A 22,871-nucleotide genomic window follows, 5' to 3' on the forward strand; every position below is an offset into this window, starting at 1 on the left:
AAAAAAAAAAATTTAAAGACAAGAAGCCTGGATCTAGGGCCCAGACAGGTGCTGAAATTGCAGATGAGGCTTCAAGAAGGCTTATTATACAACTCTTCATGGCTCTGCTCAGTCCTACATTTTCCCTGAAATCACTCTTGATCACACTTTAGGCAACATAGATTTCTCCTCTTTCAGACTTTCCAGTAGGGTCCAGCAGTCTTTTCCAGTAGGGTAAGTTTGATGTTATATACTCTAAGTCTTTACATATAATTCCCATTTTGCAAATAAGAAACTAGTTTCAAAGTGCTAAACAAATTGCTCAAGGGTAGATAGCTGGTAAATGGAGAAATGCATGTTAATTTCCATAACTGTCCGTCTATGAAATTTTATGGGATGTTCACAACACCACACTGCTTCCTTAAGGATCATAACCTATCCCTGGTATATACCAAGGTAACAGTAAAATGGTATCTTCTGCCAATACCTAAGTAAGAGGAAGCAAAGAGAAGCTTTCTTTAGGATATTTTTAAAAATTCAATTAGAATACTATGGAGTGGGCTTAGTAATGCTGAACAGACATATTTTGACATGGGAATGTGCTCCACACTGTCTTGGTGTCAGGGAAAGCAGATGTACTAAGTGCAACCTCACTAGATCTTGGCGGAATGCCTGCTCAATACCACTCTATCTAGGCTACTGAATAATGCATGGAAATATATGCACACACACAAATACACACATCCTACACACCTCAAACTTCCAAGTCAGATACATGAAACTGGCCACCAAACGAAGAACATTTAAAATTATTGTATAATGGTTTACTATTTTATATATATATATATACACATATATATATAATATTATAGATCTAGATTCTAGATCTATTCTAGATATCTATATCTATACATATGTATATCTCTATATATGTGTGTATATATATATATATATATATATGTGTGTGTGTGTGTGCGTGTGTGTGTGTATATATATATATAGGGTTTTTTTTTTTTAGAGAGAGAGCTTGAACGGGGGAGAGTGGCAGAGTGGGAGGGAGAGGGAGAGAGAGAAAAAATCTCAAGCAGACTCCATGCTCAGTGCGGAGCCCAATGCAAGGCTCAATTCCATGACCCTCTGGATCGTGAGCTGAGCTCAAATCAAGATTTGTAGGCTCAACAGACTGAGCCACCCAGGTGCCCCTCCAAAAAATATTTTAATTTACAATTTAAATACATCAAGCATATTGAAGAAAAATCCTCTCAAGTTCAATGTTTATACTCTTAAAATAAACCACCACAATATTTTATAAGTAAATCACACTTCTTTCTTAATACTTTCAAAAAGTTTTGTGAGAAAATGCAATGGTATGATTTAAGGAAGTATTTATTATGTGCTAGGAAATATTGACCAAGAAAAAGAAATTCAGTGTAAAGTGTGGGTAAAGGTATTAACTCTGTAACTAAACTCACTGAATTCAAATCCTGAATCTATCATTTAATATCTGTGTGTGTGACTAATTATTTAAACTTGCTATGCCTCAGTTTATTCATCTTCAACGTGGGCATGATTATAGTACCTGTTTTAGAGAACTATTTTAGATTTAAATGAATAAAATTTATAAAATTATTCAGTAAACATTAGCCATTATTATCTGACATGCCCCAAACTCATATTAAGAAGTAATACTTGGCACATAGGTTACCATTTTATTTTTCTAAGTCCCTCATGGAAAATATATAATTCTTTCATAGTTCATGGTAGTATGCCCTGGAAAATATCTATTCATATCAGAATAAAGCTATGATTTGCTCCTTAATAAACTGCTATAAATTGGATACCTAATCAAACCAGCCACATATAAGAAATTCCAATGCCATTAATTACTATCTCCATTAAGTGTGAGAATGTAGGGAAACCTATATATAATCTCTCAAGCAATAATTTGTATTGAGAAATGAACACAGGATACAGATATAATGGAACTGAATTTTCTTTAGTCTACCTTGACCAAATCAGCTTCACATCTCAGAGCCACGAGCAGGTAATTTCAGAAAGATTTTAATAATCTCTAATTTATCACAACTCTAATGCCCTTTTCTACTTTAAGGAATCCACCCCCTTTTTTTCTTACTTTTAAAGCACCTGAGTGTTATAGTTTCTGTTCCCTACAAAATCAGCTTCAATTTAGCTCCTGGTCCTGGCTGAATAATAAAAGCAATGGCTCTCTCTCTCTCTCTCTCTCTCTAGTATGTAAATGTACCATTTACACACTTTCAGAAATGATGCCTCTGTAATTATCACCATGAATATATATTCACATATTGCTTTAGGGATATATTTAAAACTGTGCAGAAGTGACTTCTTTTACTATTATTGCTATAGAGTTCACTTTTCTGGACTAACCATACTCAATTTTCTTAATGGAAAATAACTTTCTTATCCATTTTTGAAGTCTCTTAAATTGTCTGTCATTCTCAAAACAAAAGGCAAACGTGATCCAATTTGCATTAATCCTTCATGCTGAATGTTGTTCAACAAAGTCATATTCATTTTTAATGGCATTGTTCTGAGAATTCACTTTCATTCATTTATTCAACGAATATTGAGAACCTAATATGTGCCAGGCACTGTTCTAGGTGCTGGAGATACAACAGTGCAAAATGCAGGCACACCTCCCTGCCCCTGTGGAGCTTTTATTCTAACTAGTAAGCCTTTCAAATTTAAATGGTAGTCTGATTATACTATTATTACTATAAATTAACCTATCCATATCCTTTGGTAAGGCATTAGCCATTATTAAGGCCTTATTACATGCCAACACAGCGATAAATCAGACATAGTCAAGGACCTCAAGAAACTTACAACCTAAAAGAAGTAAATAAGTCACATACATAATAAATATATACAGATGAAACTGCATAAATTTCTTTTTTTAAGGTTATTTATTTATTTTTAGAGAGAGACACACACACACACACAGAGACAGCGAGCAAACAAGTCAAGGAGGGGCAGAGAGAAGGAGAGACAGTATCCCAAGCAGGCTCCACACCATCAGCAGAGCCCAATGCGGAGTTCAAACTCATGAACCGCAAGATCATGACCTGAGCTGAGACCAAGAGGTTGACACTTAACTGACTAAGCCACCCAGGCGCCCCAAACTGCATGAATTTCTTAAGAGATGTACAGGGTATAGATAGGAAAAAGCAGGACTTCCAGTTAAAGAAATTGGAAAAAAAATTCAGAGACAAAAGGCAATTGATCTTGTTTTTAGAGGATGATGTAATTAGTGGAAAAAAATAACATAAGCAAGTATGAATGAGGAAACTCTGTGGTATACACGGGGAACATTTCAGTGGAAGAGGGACATAATAAAACACGTAAGTATATTAGACAGTGACAAGTGTTCTGGAGGAAGAAAATATCAAGTCGCCAAGGCAGAATGAAGTGTTAAAGACAGGGATTGAAATTTATCGACTAACCAAAAAAAGGCCTCCACATGAAAAAGCATCATTTTTGAGGAAGGGAATGAAGAAGATGAGGAAGAGGGCTATTTAGGTATTCGGAGGAAGAACATGTTAGGAAGACATGGAATGCTGGGAGGCCTTGAGAAAAAGCATAGTTGCCATGTTTGAGGAACAAGAAGACTAATTGACAAGAGGTAATGGGCAGGATTAAGTAAAACCATACTGGTCATAAAATGAACTTGGCTTTTACCCTTAATGATGTGTGATGAAAGAGACTGAACAGAGAAGTGGCCTATCCAACCTATGTTTTAACTGGGTCACTTTGGTTGCTGTGTGGCTAATAGACAAAAGAGGAAAGCCGTAAGTAACAAAATCAGTCAGGAGGCTACTGTAAAAGTCCAAAGATAAGAGCAGCTTGGTCTAGGTAGTGGCAATAGGGGTATTGCAAAGTGGTCAGATTCTGTATATATTTTGAAGGCAGAGTGAATTCACTACAGTTTTCAAACTCATCGCAAAAATTATTGTACTATCCACTCTTACAACTTTGCCTTTTTTATAATGTGTTTAAAAGGGGAAATTTCAAGTTTTCAAAGAGAAAAACAAAAGTCGTTGCCAATTTTATAGGCTTTCAAAGTTTCAGATCTTTCAGGGATATTGGAGATCATCTTTTCTAAACACCTAATTTTGGATAAGAGTAGATAACCAAGGAACAAAAGGCTTAAACAAGAACACTCAGCTAAGTGGGGACAGGACTTGCACTGGAAACAGGTTATCTGACTCACAGTCCAATTAATGATACTTAAGTGGTTTATACTCTTCCTTTGAAGTTGTATTCAGTCATTTTGATTTCACAACATTGAGTAAGAGGTATCCCAAACTCAAAACTCTTCAGGGCTTAGGCAGGTAGGAGGAAAATGTGGGGGAAAGGAGGTGCATCCATTGTTTGAATACACTCATTTTTTTTCCCCCGTGAAGCATGCCAACTAAATGAAACCTATCTGCATAGCCCTCCGGTTTGGGATATTGGAAACGGTCCACTGCTGTGCTCGGCAGAAGGGCAAATAAGGACATCACACTCTACGAGGGGAAACACAAATACAGATAAGGAATGGCCAGTCAAATGTGACTTGTGCAGCTGTGAAGGTATATACAAGCTTCAAACACAGTAGGGTGAAGTGAGTTAGTGAGGGGTGTTGTATAAAGGTGGCAATTGTCAGGAAAGTTAGAGAAGGCTTCACATAAAGGAGATAAAAGTTGAGAAGGGCACTAAAGGGTAAGAGTGGCTTACTAGATAAGCCACTGGATAAGACTGGTGAAGTCAGTCCAAATAAATGTAATTAGCATGTGTTAAAATGACCAAGACACAGGCTTACCTATATATCATTTTTGTAATTCCCCCAAACCTATGCTTGATCACACATCTGTTTAGAATTGAGCACTGATTCTCTCCAGATAATAAATCAAATGTAACATTCCATTCTCTCTCTCTCTCTGTATGTGTGTATATATATGTACACATATGTACGTATATGTACATATGTATACATATGTATACATATATATACACATACACACAGGCAGTATTCTCAATAAATATATACAGCAAACATATATAGATTGATAGATGTGCATATATATATGTACACCACATCTTTATCCATTCATCTATCACATGTTAAATACACTGGAATTAAAATAATTTTTTAATGTGGCTACCAGAAAATTTAAAAAAACATATAACCGATTCTGTACATGTTTGAGACACTACAAAGTCTGAATCTCATCATGGTTTGCCTACAGACCTATGCTTTCCCTATTATATTAGGAATTAGGTACCAGTAGAAGTAGGTATGGCAGTCCCAAGACAGAGACTGCCTTAATCAGAAAATGTGAACACTCCAAACCCTGGGGGCAGAGGAGAGTTACCAGTCATACCTACTGCAGTGTATCAGAATCCTCTAGAGGGCTTGTAAATGCAGACTGCTGAGCCACAGCACAGGGTTCTAATTCAGTATGTCTAGCTTAAGGCTCAAGAATGTTCCCAGATGATGCTGATGCTGGGGACTACACATTTTATGAACCACTGACTTAGAGCACTCTTCAATACCCCCAGCTAGCACCTTTACACTCTTTCATGTGTAACAATAGCTGCCACCATTAAGGATTCTACTTCAGTTGAAATGGCTGTGATCTATGAGATCCTTGCAAACAAACACTCTTTCATCCATGCTGACAAAGATTAATAATAATAATAATAATTATTATTATTATTATTATTATTATAGTAACAACAATCAACAATGTTAATTGAGAATTACTGTGTTTTAGGCACAGTAACTTTAAGCACTTTTCATGAATTGCCCCATTTCGTCTGCACAACAGCCCTATGATGTAAATTCTACTATCATTCCCACGTAACAAATGAGAGAATTGGATGTGAAGAGGTTAAATAACTACACCAAAGGTACAGAATCTCAAGTCAGATAGCCTGGATTCAAATTCTGGCTCTATCATTTATGCATGTGACTCCCCACATCTTTACACACACCTTGAGAATATCACATAGGGATCTGTAAAGTGAAGATTTCCTGCTGGCAGCATACCTTTCAGAAGAAATGGTATTTAAAGAAATGGAAGCTGCCAGTCAGTTTTTCTGAGCATACATTCCCTTCTATGCGAGAATTAATGGAAAGGCTACTAAAATCTGAGAGATTGTCTGTTCCTCTCATTTTGTGCAATCAGAGATTGTATAAATCTGAGAAATTTTATGTGATTTGCTCAAGGTCAACACACTGGTCACCTCACGGAGCCAAGAATATATTAAAGACAACATTCGCCCTCCCTTCTAGTTTCTAGGAATACACTTGGTTAAGTAACTCCTGTAAGATTCCATTTTTTAAATTATTTTTTTTTGAGAGAGAGAGAGAGAGATAAAGAGACAGAGTACTAGCAGGAGAGGGGCAGAGAGAGAGGGAGACACAGAATCTGAAGCAGGCTCCAGGCTCTGAGCTGTCAGCACAGAGCCCAACGCAGGGCTTGAACTCACGAACCACGAGATCATGACCTAAGCCAAAGTCTGACGCCTAACAGACTGAGTCACCCAGGCTCTCTGCTCCCAGAAGACTCTTAACCACTATGCATACTGCTTATAAATATGCCCACAAACAGTTACAGAGCAACTAGCAAGAAGGATAATTTCAAATGGCTCATGTTTTCCTTTACTGACTAGAGGAACACATGAGGACAGAAGTCTTAGGATGAAAAAGAAATACAAGACTAACAAGGAAAGAGGTCAAGGTTACAAAAAGTTTAAAAAGCTTATCCCCCTATGATTTTATGTGAGTGGGTAAACTATTCAAGGAAATTGTTTCTTGTTCATGCTCTCCATAAATATCATCTGGAGGCATAGTCTTTAAAATTAAAACATAGTCAACAAAACCAAATTTCTAACAAATGTTCATTACTCTCCTTCTAGCTATTAAAATCAAAAGGCATTTTTTCTTTATTAAAAAAATCAAGTGAAGTAACTACATTCATAAGCTAAAGATAAATATTAATTTTGATAATGAAAAAATATGCCACTGCAAGAGTAACAACATTACATGTACCACAATGTTGCTTCAGATTATGTAAATAATCTTGCTTAAAGAAAATCAGCAGGAGAAAACATACGTTGGTTTTCTTTTCATCCAACTTGTAGGTGTGATTTCACACATACAAACTGATGACATATTCTTAAAGTATAGATGATAGTAGAAGAAAATAATATCCCTATAGTTGGATATAGTGTAACCCTTACTCTCCCATGAGAATGATAATGTGTATGCTTGAGTAAGTGAAGGAGATGAACTGCCTGTCCAGGAAGGCCCCTGTTTGGGGAGAAAACATCTTTATAATTCTTCACAGCATTCCTTATGTCCTTGATAGTTTTTCCCAACTAACCATGTGGATCATGTTTCTGTTGATAGTTTAGCAATACAGAGCTTCTGTTGGCTTTGGCTGTGTCTACAGACTTGTGGCTGGTGGTATCAAAACATCATATGTTTGGTATTGTATAGAAAACATAACTGGATGACTACATTTTTAAGTTTCCAATTGGATTTCTGAAACTCAGATACAGACCATTCACAGAGCTAGAACAAACAATTCTAAAATTTGTATGGAACCGGAAAAGACCCTGAAATGTGTTTCTTTATGCTGAACTCATGAAGAATTTAATTTATTCATAAAATCTGAATACACTGTTTGTATTTATAAACAGTAGTTAGGAACATGAAATATTAGATGTCTAGAATCAAAATATCTCAAGAAATGGATTCTGTGTTCATTAAATACTAAGCACAAAAGTCAAACAATTTGTTAAATCAAAACATGGAAGATCGTTAAGAAAACAATCTTGGAATGAATAAAACCTTTTTATTTTATTTATCTTTTTAACTTGTCATTAGCTTGTCTGATACTTTATTTATTTTTTTAATATGAAATTTATTGTCAAATTGTTTTCCATACAACACCCAGTGCTCATCCCAACATGTGCCCTCCTCAATGCCCATCACCCATTTTCCCCTCCCTCCCACCCCCCATCAACCCTCAGTTTATTCTTAGTTTTTAAGAGTCTCTTATGGTTTGGCTTCCTCCCTCTCTAACAATAAAGCCTTTTTAAATAAGAAAGAAAAGCTGAGGGCATAAAAGCATATTTATAAAATAAAGCACAGCCAAAAAAATTCAGAGACAAGCAACAAAATAAGTAAAAAATTTACAACTCATGTAACAAAGAGCTGATATTTTAAAATATAAATAGATTTTCTACAAATGAAAAACATTTCATAGAAACAGATATAAGCAGACATTTTATCAGAAAAGAAGTGAAGATGGTTCTTAAAATATATGAACAAGTGCTCAACCTAACTCATAATAAGACAAATGAAGTTTGTTTTTAGGTAACAAAGAACTACAAGTTTGATAACACATTATGTCGATTACAACATAAGGAAACAAACACTCTCAATGTAAATTTGTATGATGGAGAGCAAATAGATATCTTTCAAAACTAAAAAAAAGCATTTATATATCCTTGACCCAGGAATTATATTTCTATCCCATCCCATAAGTACACTTGTACATATGCAAAATTACTTATGCAAAAGTACAATATCTATCCCATAAGTACACTTGTACATATGCAAAATTACTTATGTACCAAGATATTCTTTATAGTGTTGTTTGCATTAACAAAATATAAGAAAGAACTGAAATGGCCTTTGACAGAGATTTAGGTTAAATAAATTGTTCCTCCTAAATATGTACTAATATGGAAAAATCTTGTAGATATAACAGTTTAAAATTTAAAAAGGTGCTTAACAAGTGTTAGGTAGATAGATGATGAAGAGAGAAAATATAAATACTAACACATAGCATTGTATATGTTGATAAATGAATAGACTGTACCTAGAAGAATACCAAGAAATGTGACCACGTGGCAGATAAGAGAAGAACAGAAAATTGCTTTTGACTATGGCAATGTATCCCAGACAAAGAAACACACCTGTGGTTAATGACTCACAGCAAAGAATAAAAATGCACATGTTGCTAGACCTGGGATGTCTTAGTAAGAGGGTGTAAGAAAGGACCTAGAGCATTTGGTCTTGTGTTAGGCAATTTTAGGGAGGGCTCAAAGAAATGTAGATTTACTCTCAACTGGACTACTCTAAGAAAGTGGGTGTCATTCTATGATTAGGTGTGTTAATAAATATTACCAAAAGACATGAACAGAGCAAAGCTAAAGCTGTGTTTAGTGAATTAGCAAGCAGCCACTCATATAAACCAGGATAGAGAAATAGTTGATCATTTTGTAGTTTGGACAACATTATTCTTTTTGTCTGTGTTCAGACATGATTACAGAGTGGTCGGTCTTATTTTTGTCTTAATCCACCATGATCACAGTGGACTTGTCTGATTTCCTATTCTGTGAAATTGTGTATATTCAACAGAAGCACACCATGGCCTGATACAGGGCCAAGCAAGTTCCTGGCTGTCAGGGACTGTTTTGCTCAACTGTATACACTTTTGTGTCCTTAAGATTTTGTATTATATACTTATCTTACCTATTCAAAATATGTTTTAAAAGAATATCAGGACTGGGGCTTCTGGGGGAGATGGTGGAGTAGAAGGACCTAGGCTCAGCTGACCCCATCAGTGTAAATAACACATCAGTGTAAATAACCCAAAGACTGGCAGAATGAACTCCACAACTAACTAGCTGAATAAATAAAGAAGATGCGGTATATACATACAATAGGATATTATTCAGAGATAAAAAAGAATGAAATCTTGCCATTTGTAACAACATGGATGGAACTAGAAAGTAGAATGTTACAAAATCAGAGAAAGACAAATACCATATGATTTCACTCATATATGGAATTTAAGAAATAAAACAAATGAACAACAATGGAAAAGAGAGAGAGAGAAACCAAGAAAGTGACTCTTAACTCTAGAAAACAAACTGATGGTTGGGTGGGGGTGGATACAGGATGCGTGAAATAGGTGATGGGGATTACAAGCACGCTTGTGATGAGCACCAAGTAATATATGGAAGTGTTGAATCACTATATTGTACACCTGAAACTAATATAACATTGTATGTTAACTATACTGGAATTAAAATTTTAAAGCTTAATATAATTGAAAAATAAAAGAATGTCAGGACTGAAGGAGACCTTAGAAGTCACTGAGCCCTAAAACTATCCAATCACTACCACCTTCTCCCACCTTCCCATACCAATGGGGTTTTCTTGTAAAACCCCCCACAAGTGCCAGTACAGCATCTGCTTGCATATCTCCAGTTTGACCATTCTACTAATTTATCAGGCAGCTCACTCCATACTCAAATGGCTGCTCATATATTTTGTGCAGAGGGAAACAGAACAATGCATTTGGTTATAATATCTTAATTGTTTTCACCCCAGCATGTTTGACCTCTTCAAATGCATCTTCTCCTACAGCAACTAGTAGAGCAGAATAATTACCTTTCTAATTTTATGTAAAATATTCCTATTAATACTCTCCAAACTGCAATTGTCTTTTTGTGTGCCAGTGTTCCAACACAGTTTTGTATCTTTTGTTATCATTACATTTGCAGAGATTCTTATCTGTTGCCGCTGACAAACCCATTTGTTTTTGTACTCAATTACATGTAATTAGTCTTTTCTTCACGAACAAAAGAACAGGTGTCTTTATCAATTCAATGCAAGATACCATGGTAAGGTTGGTTGGACCTAATGATGTCTAGTGAACCAAACAGCACAATTCTGACAGATGCTCATAGTAACACGATTTTTTTTCAAACAATCAAATGCTTTTACTCCTGCCCACACCAAGTAGAGAAAGAAAAGTCATTTTCACATCTTAGAGGCTTATAATTTTCTATTTTTAAAAAAATGAGTAGAATTTTAATCCTTCTGATATTTCTATCCTTCATCCCTACTAAGAAAAAGTATAAATAAAAATTATTTGCTTTTATTGGAAATTGTTCAATGAAAATATGTATGTATGGGGAGGGGAATCAAAATAAAGTACATTAATTGAAAAACTGGTGAAATCTGAATAACGTCTATAGCTCAGTTAATAATATTGTACCAGTTTTAAGTTCTTGATTGTGATAATTTTACTGTTGTCACATAAAACGATACCCTTAGGAGAAACTGGGTGAGAAGCACATAGGAATATCCTGCATTATTTTGTAATTTTTCTGAAGTCTAAAATTATTTCAGAAGAAAAGTTTAAAAAAATATTTGGGTGAGTGAAGTATTTAGCCAATGACTCAGAAAAATTTTGCACATATGCACAAGAAGACATCCATTCATTCATTCCATTTTTTTTTCCGTTGAGTACTTACTATGCATCAGAGATCATTCTAAAGATAACTCAAAGAGCAAAACAAAATCTCTTCCCTCTTGAAACCTACATTCTCCTGGGAGAAAGATCAAAAACAAACAAACAAACAAACAAACAGCAACGGTGTATGTGTATAGTTTTATATCATGTGGTTATAAAAGCAATGAATACAAAAAAGGGGGGATATCAGAATAGAGAGAGCCAAGGTGAGATGTGTCATTTTATAAAGGATAGTTAGAGAGGGTATTTTCAATATCTATAAGAAATAGAAATGATAATTATCCACCAAAAAGAGAATGGATAAATATATTTGGGTATATTCATGCAAAGAGATACTTTACAAACATGAACATGAATAATAGAAAGCAAATATATCACCAGCTGTGCAGGTCACAACCATAATATAAGGGAGAAAAAGTACATAGAAATTATACAGCAATGCTCTCACTTATACAAAGTTTAAAACATGGAAAACAATATTATGAATGATTTAAGTATACACATATGAAATAAATGTATTTTTAAAACTTCATGGAAATAAAAAATGCTAAATTCAGGATAGTAGTTACGTCTGATACTGAAGGAAAGCAGAACTCCATCGGGAGAACATACAGTGGGTTCAAATGCATTTATACTGTTACCTGAATTTTAAGTCAGAGGTTGGGCATCCAGGTAGATTCATCCTAGTCTTGTTATTTTGTATACCTGAACTACTTTTAATACCAATATATCAAAAGGTGAGTGTAGTTGTTTATCTTAAGAAAAAAATATTTTAAATTTATTAATTCAGTTTCTAACAGTATTTGACAAAATGTATCACCCTCAACATGTGTTATGCACAATGCCACTATGCATATATACACACATAGGCATATATATTTGTACATATATATGTGTGCATACAAACGTATGTTTATAAATATATAGGTATGGATTTACACCAGACACTGACCCAGCATCTGCAGAGAGAGCACTGTTTAATTCTTTGTCTATGAAATGGAGAAGGAAGGATTTTTGTCAGTTGAACTCACATTTTTTGCCCTTGCCCTTCAGCCACAACCTCATGGTAAAAGTCATACATCTTCAGGATGCCTGTCTGGGTTACAGCTGCATCCTGTGGAATGAAGTGTGGCTATTTGGCTTACTTGGGGATTAAATCTATTCTCTTCAATTTATAATTTTTCAATTTTTTAAAAAAGTTGAATGGACAATGCTGACAGAAGATATTATCTCGAGCTGCCTCATTTTATAGAAAAATAAACTGAGATCCAGGGATACCTCAGAGATAGCAGAGGTGATACAGTGAAGCAATCTCCCTGATTCATTTCACCCATACTAACAGCTTACTAAATCTACATGAAGTAGATATACAATAGATGAAAATCTTGCATGGAGAGAAAGGCATCCCCATTCCTCGGTACTCAGTTGAAAATGTGAATCATTTAAAGAGTGCATTCCTACAGCCACAAACCAACAATGCAAACCACAATAGGCTAATCAACCACTTTGCAGAAAACTGGGGATGCAATTTTTTATAATAAGATCTTTTCTGTATTGTAATTCATATTTTGCAACGTGTAATATTAAATGAACAAAGAATGATTTAGAAAGGGTGGACAAGAACGTTTTCACACTTTAGGAGTTGCAGATCTTCCCCCAAATCTTTAATTTTAATTTAAAAGTTATTTCTCCATAGAATATAAGGCTTCTCACATTATCTTAGGCAATTTGGTAGATTGCCACCCTGACCACAAAATTATATCCATCAGAAGACAACTCAATGGGACATATATTTGACGAGTATTTACTATGTGCTTGGCACTAATGATCTAGCAGTGAATCCAAACAAACTTTAGGAAACTATATGGCACCCTGCATAATTTTAAGATAACATGAATTTCCCCCTGGGTATCTGTGTATGATTCTGCAGGAACTAAAAGATATGATGAGAGTGATCACTCTTGGCTCTGAGGCTTATATTCCATTTTTTTTCTGAAATGCAAATATACTACTATGTCATACCTTGATGATTTTGTTTAGTTATTAAACTTGTCAACTCTATACTTGAATTAGTTAAAAACTAATTCCAGGTATATTATTAAAAAACTTTGAATACGTGGCACTTTATTTTAAAAACTTATAAACAAACTTTCAGGTCTACTAGTCTTTATTATCCTGTTATTACCAATACATCTTCATACTATTTTAATATATTTTTCTTTTACAATTAATAATTTGAGGTGCCTTGATGGCTCAGTTGGTTAAGCATCCAGCTCTTGATTTTGGCTCAGGTCATGATCTCATGGTTTGTGAGATGGAGCCTTGGGTCAGGCTCTGCACTGACAGCACAGAGCCTGCTTGGGATTCTCTCTCTCCCTCTCTCTGCCCCTCCCTTCTCATGTTCTCTCTCTCAAAATAAATAAATAAATACTTTAAAAAATTAAAATCAATAGTTTTGTCATTAAAATGAAATTACATGTAATATACAGATGTATATACTCAATGTTTACCTTAAGAAGTAATTTTGGCCTGCCAGAAATGATGTTTGGAGAATTATTATAAAATGCTCGCTATTTGGTTCTAGGATTAAAACACCATCTTGTGCTCGAAATTCTGCCTTGTTCCTATAAATATTTATCACCATATTGACTATAAACACTGGAATGGGACAATCTTCTTATCCACTGAGTATCTGGAACTCTTTCAATTCTCTACCTTCTCATTTAGTGTGTGACCTCTCTCAACTGTGTCTTTACTCTAGGGAGTCACAGCAAAAAGGATAGAAGACAGACACCAGCTTACTAGCAGTTAAACAGTTCAAAAGGCAGCCTGGCCACACCCTAAGACTTAGATACACCAGACCATACATTTGATCATCGTTAACTGGACTGGGAGAAGTTAATGCTCCTTACTGTAGTCGCTGTTTTCGTCCTTGGTCCCGTCAATGGTACCATCTGGGTGCATCTGCAGGAAATATCCCTGCTGGCTGAATAACCTTGTCACAATTCCTTTCAGCTGGGGTTCTGCAAAACAAAATAGAATGGTTATTCAAGTTCTTATTTTGTTTATAAAAATACACACTTGCAAATTGTCCAAAAATTCTCTAAAGTCACAAATGTCAATGGCTTAAATATTGAAATAAGTATATGGAAAAGGGGCATCTCAGTAACATGTCTTTACTCTTCTTTTTCCTTCTAGAGGCAGAGCCATAATACTATGCATCAGGAAACCAAATATAAATAGATAAAAACTAATTATGACTCGGAAAATAAAGAGGCGTGCTAAAAAGTGAATTATTTTTCTTCCTCATGCATCTAATGTCTGACTGCAAGATGCCACCAACTGTATGGTCTCATTCTAGAATCAGTATTTACAACGAACCGCCACTATAATTCCTAAGTTTCCAGTAGTCAAAAACAGGCCCTGGAAGATTTCTATTTCTGCTGAATATAAACTATCCATTAGAAACTCCTGGGTTTTGAAATTCTGATCAACTTCAGCCAGAAAGAAAGAATGGCTTGGATAAGAACCACAGGAAAAAGCAAAACCCCCACAGCCATGAGATGTCACTGAAAAGTATGTGAAAATAAATTTCACCTTCAATAAATACTTCACCAGACAGAAGCCTCAGCACTACAAAAGTCATTTTTCCAGTACCAAAAAAAGTAATAAATTCATGTATATTTCTCTAACTATTTCACTAGAAGTGAAAGAAGCTGTCCTCACTAGAAGTGACCATTAGAAGTGTTCCTCAGCTTTTATAAACTCCCTACACATTAATACCATCAAACTGAACTTTGTATACCACATTTGGGTTTTTACATATCAGCTACCATAAATATTTAAAGCTTTCTCATTATGGTGCTGGCTGCCAGCAACAATTCACTTTCTATAGCATCACTACCATCTGTGTCTCTACTTCAGCACTGGGCAAATATTAGGCTATTCTAACGCATTCCTGAAGTAGCAACATACTATCCTCAAATTCAGCATCATACTGAATTTCAACTGACAGTCAATTTCATTCCTTCACCCATTTATTCAACCAATTACTCCAAATCTCTTTTTTGTCAGACAATATGCTAGGTACTGTGTGTTACACCAAACACACTGATTGATGTGACTACATAAGAATTCTAGTTAAGGATTCAGTGTGTTTAACTCTTTGGGAATAGACCTGCTCTCTATAGCATATGTCTGCAGTTAAACTTTTTCATATATGACTTGATCACACGTATTCAGGAATATAAGGCACTACCTATATAAACATGTCCTCTTGAAAGCAATCCTAATAAGCAGAGAAGGTACTAAGAAAATTTGGAATACTGAAGCAGGGTTATGAAAAAAAAGAACTGAACTGGAAATGAGGAATTCTAGCTGATGACTATATGTTATATATGTATGTTAAATAAATTTATTTCATTTGTAGGACTATCTAGAAGTCAAACTAAGTGATCTTTAGATCCCTTCTATAAGTATCTATTGACTTGGGGTACATTAGAATCCTCTTCCCTGAGTGATAGCAGAAATCAAGGAATGTTCGGTGTGTTGCCTCCATGGGTCCACCCAATCTGACATATTAGGAACATGCTGGAGGAACACATAGCTGGCTAACCTCACTGTAAAACAATATCCTGTGCCGCCATCAAATCCTACCAACGTTTCTAGGCTCAACTCAAGATCACCTCCTCCAAGAAAGTTTGGCTATCGTAACTGAGGGAAATATATAATTGGGGGAAATAAAAATAACATGTGTGCCTCTGTCATGAGGCTAACTGACTGACAGGCAGGTGCTAATATGGCATACTTAACTCTATATATGCAGGCAGAAGACCCAGCTTTGAGCCACAATTGCCATGTGCTCCTGAGGAAGTCATTTTACATTTGAGGCTCAGTTTTCATATAAAGGGAAAAATAATTCCTATGCTAATTATAACTGCTGGGAAATTCAATGAATAAATATAGGTGATAGTATGAATTCAAACCCATAAGAATATAAAGCCTAATTAAGGTCTATTTTCAGTGATGAAAATCAAGAAAACAGCATAAGTGAGGTAAAGGAACATACTAAGAACCAACTTTATGTCTTCTGATTTCTGTTTTCGTAAAATATTAATTAAGCTTCTAAGTCATTAAACAATGGGCTACAAGTAGAGGATAGAACAGGATAGAAGGAAAGGGACAGGTTGTCTTATAATTGATATTTTATTTCTAATAAGCTTGATAAGGTCACTTTAAGAAGTCATGTTTGGGTTGGTAATGAGATACATGGCAGCTGAGTCACTAATGCCAGCAGATGATTGTTTTTTTTCATGCTCTTTTGTAGCTGTAATTAAACACTTCTTTTGCTATGGTGAAGCCATCCCTTTGTTGGGGCCCTGGGAATTCAGGTTGGTAACTCCTGTTCAAGATAATGAGCATCAGGCATTTATACTGCCCCCAACTGCCTAGAAGCAAGTGCTAGAACCAGCTCAGAGTCCGAGTTTTAATTATGTGATGATCTATGAAAGCACATGTCTTGCACTGTAGATGTTTCAAAGGAGACTTGACCATCTATTGAAAAAATGCCTTGAACCTAGAATGTGTCATAGAAAGCCAGGCCTGTACCCTGATTACCATCTATCAAACCCTATCAATCTTTCTAGGCTCAGCTCAAGTTCTCCTCCACGAAGGCTTGACTATCATAAGTGTGGGTCATTTTTATAACTGAGGGGGGAAAAGAGCTGTTTTATCGTATTTTAAAGAAAGGGATTTAAAAGATGAGACCACTTTTTTGGTATACCTCAAATCCTGGAGGCACTCAATAAATATGCTTTTTATTTGTCAGATTATCCTTAGGGATCTAAGAGATTAATATATTCTATGCTGTCCTCAGGGAGCACCCAGTCTAGTGCATGAAACATATTTATATATAATACTAGTGTGATATAGGTGTTAAATAAGGGATAGAAGCAGAGTGGCATGATGGCACCAAGGAGTAAGGGACTAATTCTGTCTCAAGGTTGGGTGAAGGAACCTTATCCATCACTTGAAGAGTAAGTGGCATTTTCAGAGTCAAAAAAAGAAAAAGAAAAAAAAAACAGAGAAAGAGCATTCCAGACAAATAAACAATGGATATTTTCCAATTTATATGATTCTAAGATAATGTTCTTCTATTATTTTTCTTCTTTTTTTAAATGAAATGGTGGCTATATTACTAGATGGTGAGGTGGCAGGGATTTGGTTTGTTATCTTTTGTGCTCTAAAATGGTGTGGCAAATGCTGCTAGCTTTTCTCCCAAATCCATTTCCTCTTTTTCCTGGGCACCCAGCTAGACCATATGTCCTAGCCTCCCTTGCAGTTAGGTTTGGCAGATGAATGAGTGTCATATGGAATGTAAGTGGAAGTGATGTGTGCCATTTTCAGGCCGAGGCTTTTAAAAGCAAACATTCTCTTAATGCTGGCTGGATTTAGATGACAAAGCCCTAGGGGATGTCAACAAAATAGAAGAATGCTGGGCTTCTGAATAACTGATGGAAAAAAGGCAATAGCCATCAGAAATGCCCACTTTGGACACTTAGGTGTACAAGAAATAAACTTCCATTGGTGATACATAGTAACTTCCTTCCAAAAAGTACAATAAGAAAAGGGGGACAGGACAGAGGAACTTCACAGTAGAGAAACCTGACAAACAAAACACTACCTCAGCAAGGTGATCAAGGTCACCATCAAAAGTCATAAATCATACTGATAACATGTACTCTTAATATGATGTGATGAGAATGGCACTTTACCTCTATGGTCTTCTTCCCTTAAACTCGTAAACCCAGTCTAATCATAAGAAAAACACCAGGCAAATACCAACTGAAGGACATTCTACAAAATAGCTGACTAGGAATCCTTAAATTGTGAAGGTCACCAAAAATAAGAAAAGTCTAAGAAAATGTCATAGCCAAGAGGAGTCTAAGATAGGACAATTAGATGTAATGTTGTATTGTAGATGGGATCCTGGAACCGAAAAAGAACAATAGGTAAAAACTAAGGAAATCTTAATGAATTACAGACTTTAGTTAATCATGAGGTGTCAGCACTGATTTTTTTTAAGTTTATTTATTTATTTTGAGAAAGAGAGAGAGAGCACGTGTGTGTGTGAGTGTGCAAGCAGGGGAGGGGGAGAGAGAGAGAGGGAGAGAGAGTGAGAGTCCCAAGCAGGCTCCACCAACCCTGTCAGCATAGAGCCCAATGTGGGGCTTGATCTCACAACTGTGAGATCATGACCTGGGCCTAGATCAAGAATCAGATGCTTAACCAACTGAGCCACCCAGGCACCCCAACACTGATTTGTTGATTTTCATAAGTATACCAAACTAATATAAGATGTTAATATGGGAAACTGAGGATAGTTTAAATGGGAACTCTTTGTACTAACTTAACTTTTCTGTAAATTTAAAACCATTCCACAATAAAAAGTTGAGTGATAATTACAGCTACAAAGCAGGTTAGAAATTTAATTCTTAGAGAGGTTGAGTGAGACAGTCGGTAAAGGATAGGAATTCATGTTCAACAATGCTTCCCTTCAGGATGACATGGCAACTTCAACAGAGGTTTGAATTCAAAGCCACTCAGAAGAGCTGTGACGTGGAAGAGCTATCTTGACATTCCTGTTGCTTTAGCACATAGTGCTGTGGAACAGTTACCTAAGAATATACTGGAAACCCAGAGCAGGTGGACTATGGGGGCCGATCACACATCTCAGGATGACCACTGGACAGCAGAAAACAAAATGAATTTTAGAATTGGAAAGGACCTTGGAATCTCACACTTCCCTTCATCAAAATCCCTTCCTTCATCAATGCCAAAGATTAAAAAATAAATAAATAAATAAATAAATAAATAAATAAATAAATAAATAAAATTGAAAAATAAAATAAACACAAAAGCAAACTTGAGGCTCAGAGGGAAAGTGTCTTGTCCGAGGTCATCCACCTAACACAGAGTTGAGTTAGGACAAGAACTACTCTCCTATACACTGAATGAACATCATTCTTTCCTTTGAAAAAGCAGCTAAGATACAATCCATGTCTTGTGCAAGGGAGGGGTTAAGGGACAAAAGGTAAAGAAGAGAGGAGAAGGAGGAGTAAGAGCACTGAGTTGTATGTCAGTTATTGGAGTACAGGGGTAAAAAAGAGAAGAGGCTACAGGAAAGTCTGCAAGAAGTATATACGTACACATATACACACACAATAAATACCTTTGATACCAAAATTAGATTGTATTTATCTAGGGCCAACCTATTCAACATTTGCACTCAAAATTAGAGAAAGTGCCCCATGTAAACACCAAGCTAAAATAAAACTACAACAGCAACCCAAACTTTCTTATGGAAGCCATATCCAGAGACTTAACAGTACTTACTCCAATAACGATGGCTATATTTTTTTTATGAAATTTATTGACAAATTGGTTTCCATACAACACCCAGTGCTCATCCCAAAAGGTGCCCTCCTCAATACCCATCACCCACCCTCTCCTCCCTCCCACCCCCCATCAACCCTCAGTTTGTTCTCAGTTTTTAACAGTCTCTTATGTTTTGGCTCTCTCCCATTCTAACCTCTTTTTTTTTTCCTTCCCCTCCCCCATGGGTTCCTGTTAAGTTTCTCAGGATCCACATAAGAGTGAAACCATATGGTATCTGTCTTTCTCTGTATGGCTTATTTCACTTAGCATCACACTCTCCAGTTCCATCCACGTTGCTACAAAAGGCCATATTTCATTTTTTCTCATTGCCACGTAATATTCCATTGTGTATATAAACCACAATTTCTTTATCCATTCATCAGTTGATGGACATTTAGGCTCTTTCCATAATTTGGCTATTGTTGAGAGTGCTGCTATGAACATTGGGGTACAAGTGGCCCTATGCATCAGTACTCCTGTATCCCTTGGATAAATTCCTAGCAGTGCTATTGCTGGGTCATAGGGTAGGTCTATTTTTAATTTTCTGAGGAACCTCCACACTGCTTTCCAGAGCGGCTGCACCAATTTGCATTCCCACCAACAGTGCAAGAGGGTTCCCGTTTCTCCACATCCTCTCCAGCATCTATAGTCTCCTGATTTGTTCATTTTGGCCACTCTGACTGGCGTGAGGTGATACCTGAGTGTGGTTTTGATTTGTATTTCCCTGATAAGGAGCGACGCTGAACATCTTTTCATGTGCCTGTCGGCCATCCGGATGTCTTCTTTAGAGAAGTGTCTATTCATGTTTTCTGCCCATTTCTTCACATTTCTTCACTGTTTTTCGGGTGTGGAGTTTGGTGAGCTCTTTATAGATTTTGGATACTAACGATGGCTATATTTTGAACCCATCTACTTTGTACCAGGCACTCCCCTAATGATCTTACCCTATTTTTATTTAATACTCACAATAACTGAGTGTGTAAGGTCCTTTTTTCTCATTTTTCAGATAAGATTATGGAGATTCAGAGAAGCTCCCTCACTTGCCCAAAGTTACAGAACTAGTAAATTCTAAGGCAGCTCTAGCTTAAGAGTCTGTGGTCTTGGCTACTCTCCAGCACTGTTCAGTGGCTTTAACAGAGACACTGGTGGGGTGCCTGGGTGGCTCAGTCAGTTAAGTGTCTGACTTTGGCTCAGGTCATGATCTTGCAGTCGATGAGTTCGAGCCCCACGTCGGCTCTTTGCTGAGCCTGGAGCCTGCTTCAGATTCTGTGTCTCCCTCTCTCTCTGCCCCCCTCCCACCTGCTTGGTTTTTTTTTTTCTCTCTCTCTCAAAAAGAAACAGAAAGAAAGAAAGAAAGAAAGAAAGAAAGAAAGAAAGAAAGAAAAAGAAAGAAAGAAAGAAAGAAAGAAAGAAAGAAAGAAAAAGAAAGGAAGGAAGGAAGAAAGAAAGGCAGACAGACAGACACTGGCAAAACTGGAACACACCCAGATGAAAGGGAGCCAAATAAACAGGGCACAAAGGACTGCCATGTGAAAAATAGCTGAATGAACAGTCCATATGCAGCCTGGAAAAGAGACGACTCCGGGGACATGAGAGCTGCCCTCACTTTCTTAACCGAAGAGAGAAGTAAGAAGAAACCAATTTGTTCTGAGTGGCTCCACAGGGACAGAACTAGGGCCAATGGGTGAAAGTTACAGGGAGGCAGGTAAAAAAAGAATTTTCTATAAATTGTATTCAAAGAGAGAGGAGGCTGCCCAAAGAAAGAGTGAGTTTTCTATCATGGACAGAAGCAAATAGGGAGAAGCAGAAAAACTCCACATCAGAACAGCTGTGAAGGACACGGATGTCTACAAAAGCTAAGGCATTCTGCATGACAATGCAAGGTCCTCTCCAGCAGCCTGTCCTGGAAAGCTTTGGGATCAGCCAGATGGCCCTCTAAATACAAGTTCACTCCTCTGTTTCTTAGTGTGTGCTTAGGACAGGGAATTGAAAAGATTGTTTACCAAGCATCCTGAAAATAAAGCTCTTTGTAAGTGTTCAACATGGATTGTGGGAGTAATTTGATGGGGTTTTCTAATCAGTCTCTGTGGGTTTAGAAAGGGGGCCTCAGTATTGTGGTTTAATGTTGCCACTTAAAGGAACTAAGATTGAAGAGGCTGTTAAATGTGATTCTTGTCAAGTGCTTCTGGGGCCTCACACTGCTGCAGATTTCAAAATTGGACTGTTAGGGTTGGAGACTGTTCATAAACAGATACATTTTGGACCAATCATAGCTAAAGGGTACACACTAGGGCACATTGACATACCATAAATCAAAGCCCCAGACAAATCAGAATGGGATAAAGTAAGACATTTGAAAGAAGCTAGACCTTATCTGGGTTTTTTAAAACACTGCAAAAATTACAACCACACTGAGTTAGAGAAATTCATTAAAAATACATATTGTTTAGTAAAAGAGACACAGGATTGAGGCCCTGCCTTCCCTCAGCCGACTGCAGGGGACACAGGGAAAGGAGCACCTTGCAGAAGTGAGTGTATAAGGCTGGAGATGAGTCATCGGGGCCACCAGAATCTGTCCTGTGGGGTAATGGGAGTGACGTCCTGAGCCAAGTCCTCAGTCTCCTCATCAGTCACATGCAGGTGACAGATGCCATGGGCAGCTACCTACATGAGAGACATGAACTCCCTATGTAGCAATAATAATCACAAAGGACTCTGTATCTGTAACTGGATATCAATTTTCTCAATAAACAGATACTAGTGGCACATTTGATTCAAACAACAAGTATTCATTGCGCACTGGGCTTTGTAGAGGTTATTCTTCTAGGTACCAGGGATAACTAGTGATTTGCTAATAAACCAGCTTGTGAAAAACAAAAACAAAAGCAAAAACCACCCCAATGTGATTCTCATGGGGCTAATTTCCACCATGTAAATATTCCCACCATGGTGGATTTACCATGACCATATAACACCACTGAAGGCAGAGCTGCAGCTGGGAAGACATGAGCACAATGGGCTCCAGCACACCACTCTGTTTATAGGAGAATAAGACGAAGCTTATGTTACAGTAGGAAAATAGAAAATAAACAG

The 22,871-nt window shown here is 36.6% G+C and overlaps 1 protein-coding gene across 4 annotated transcripts in view; it reads right to left on the reverse strand.

The window, feature by feature from the left end:
• The window catches only part of FGF12 (fibroblast growth factor 12), a 580,425-nt gene that overhangs the window by 200,961 nt on the left and 356,593 nt on the right, over positions 1-22,871 (reverse strand). For all 4 annotated transcript variants that reach the window (XM_047875356.1, XM_047875354.1, XM_047875353.1 and 1 more), the window contains one exon: positions 14,255-14,365. In XM_047875356.1, coding sequence (XP_047731312.1) covers positions 14,255-14,365 — 111 coding nt within the window. The remainder of the gene's footprint in view (positions 1-14,254; positions 14,366-22,871) is intronic.

The sequence above is a fragment of the Prionailurus viverrinus genome, chromosome C2 (genome assembly GCF_022837055.1).
Source record: "Prionailurus viverrinus isolate Anna chromosome C2, UM_Priviv_1.0, whole genome shotgun sequence".
In the NCBI taxonomy this organism is placed as follows: domain Eukaryota; kingdom Metazoa; phylum Chordata; class Mammalia; order Carnivora; family Felidae; genus Prionailurus; species Prionailurus viverrinus.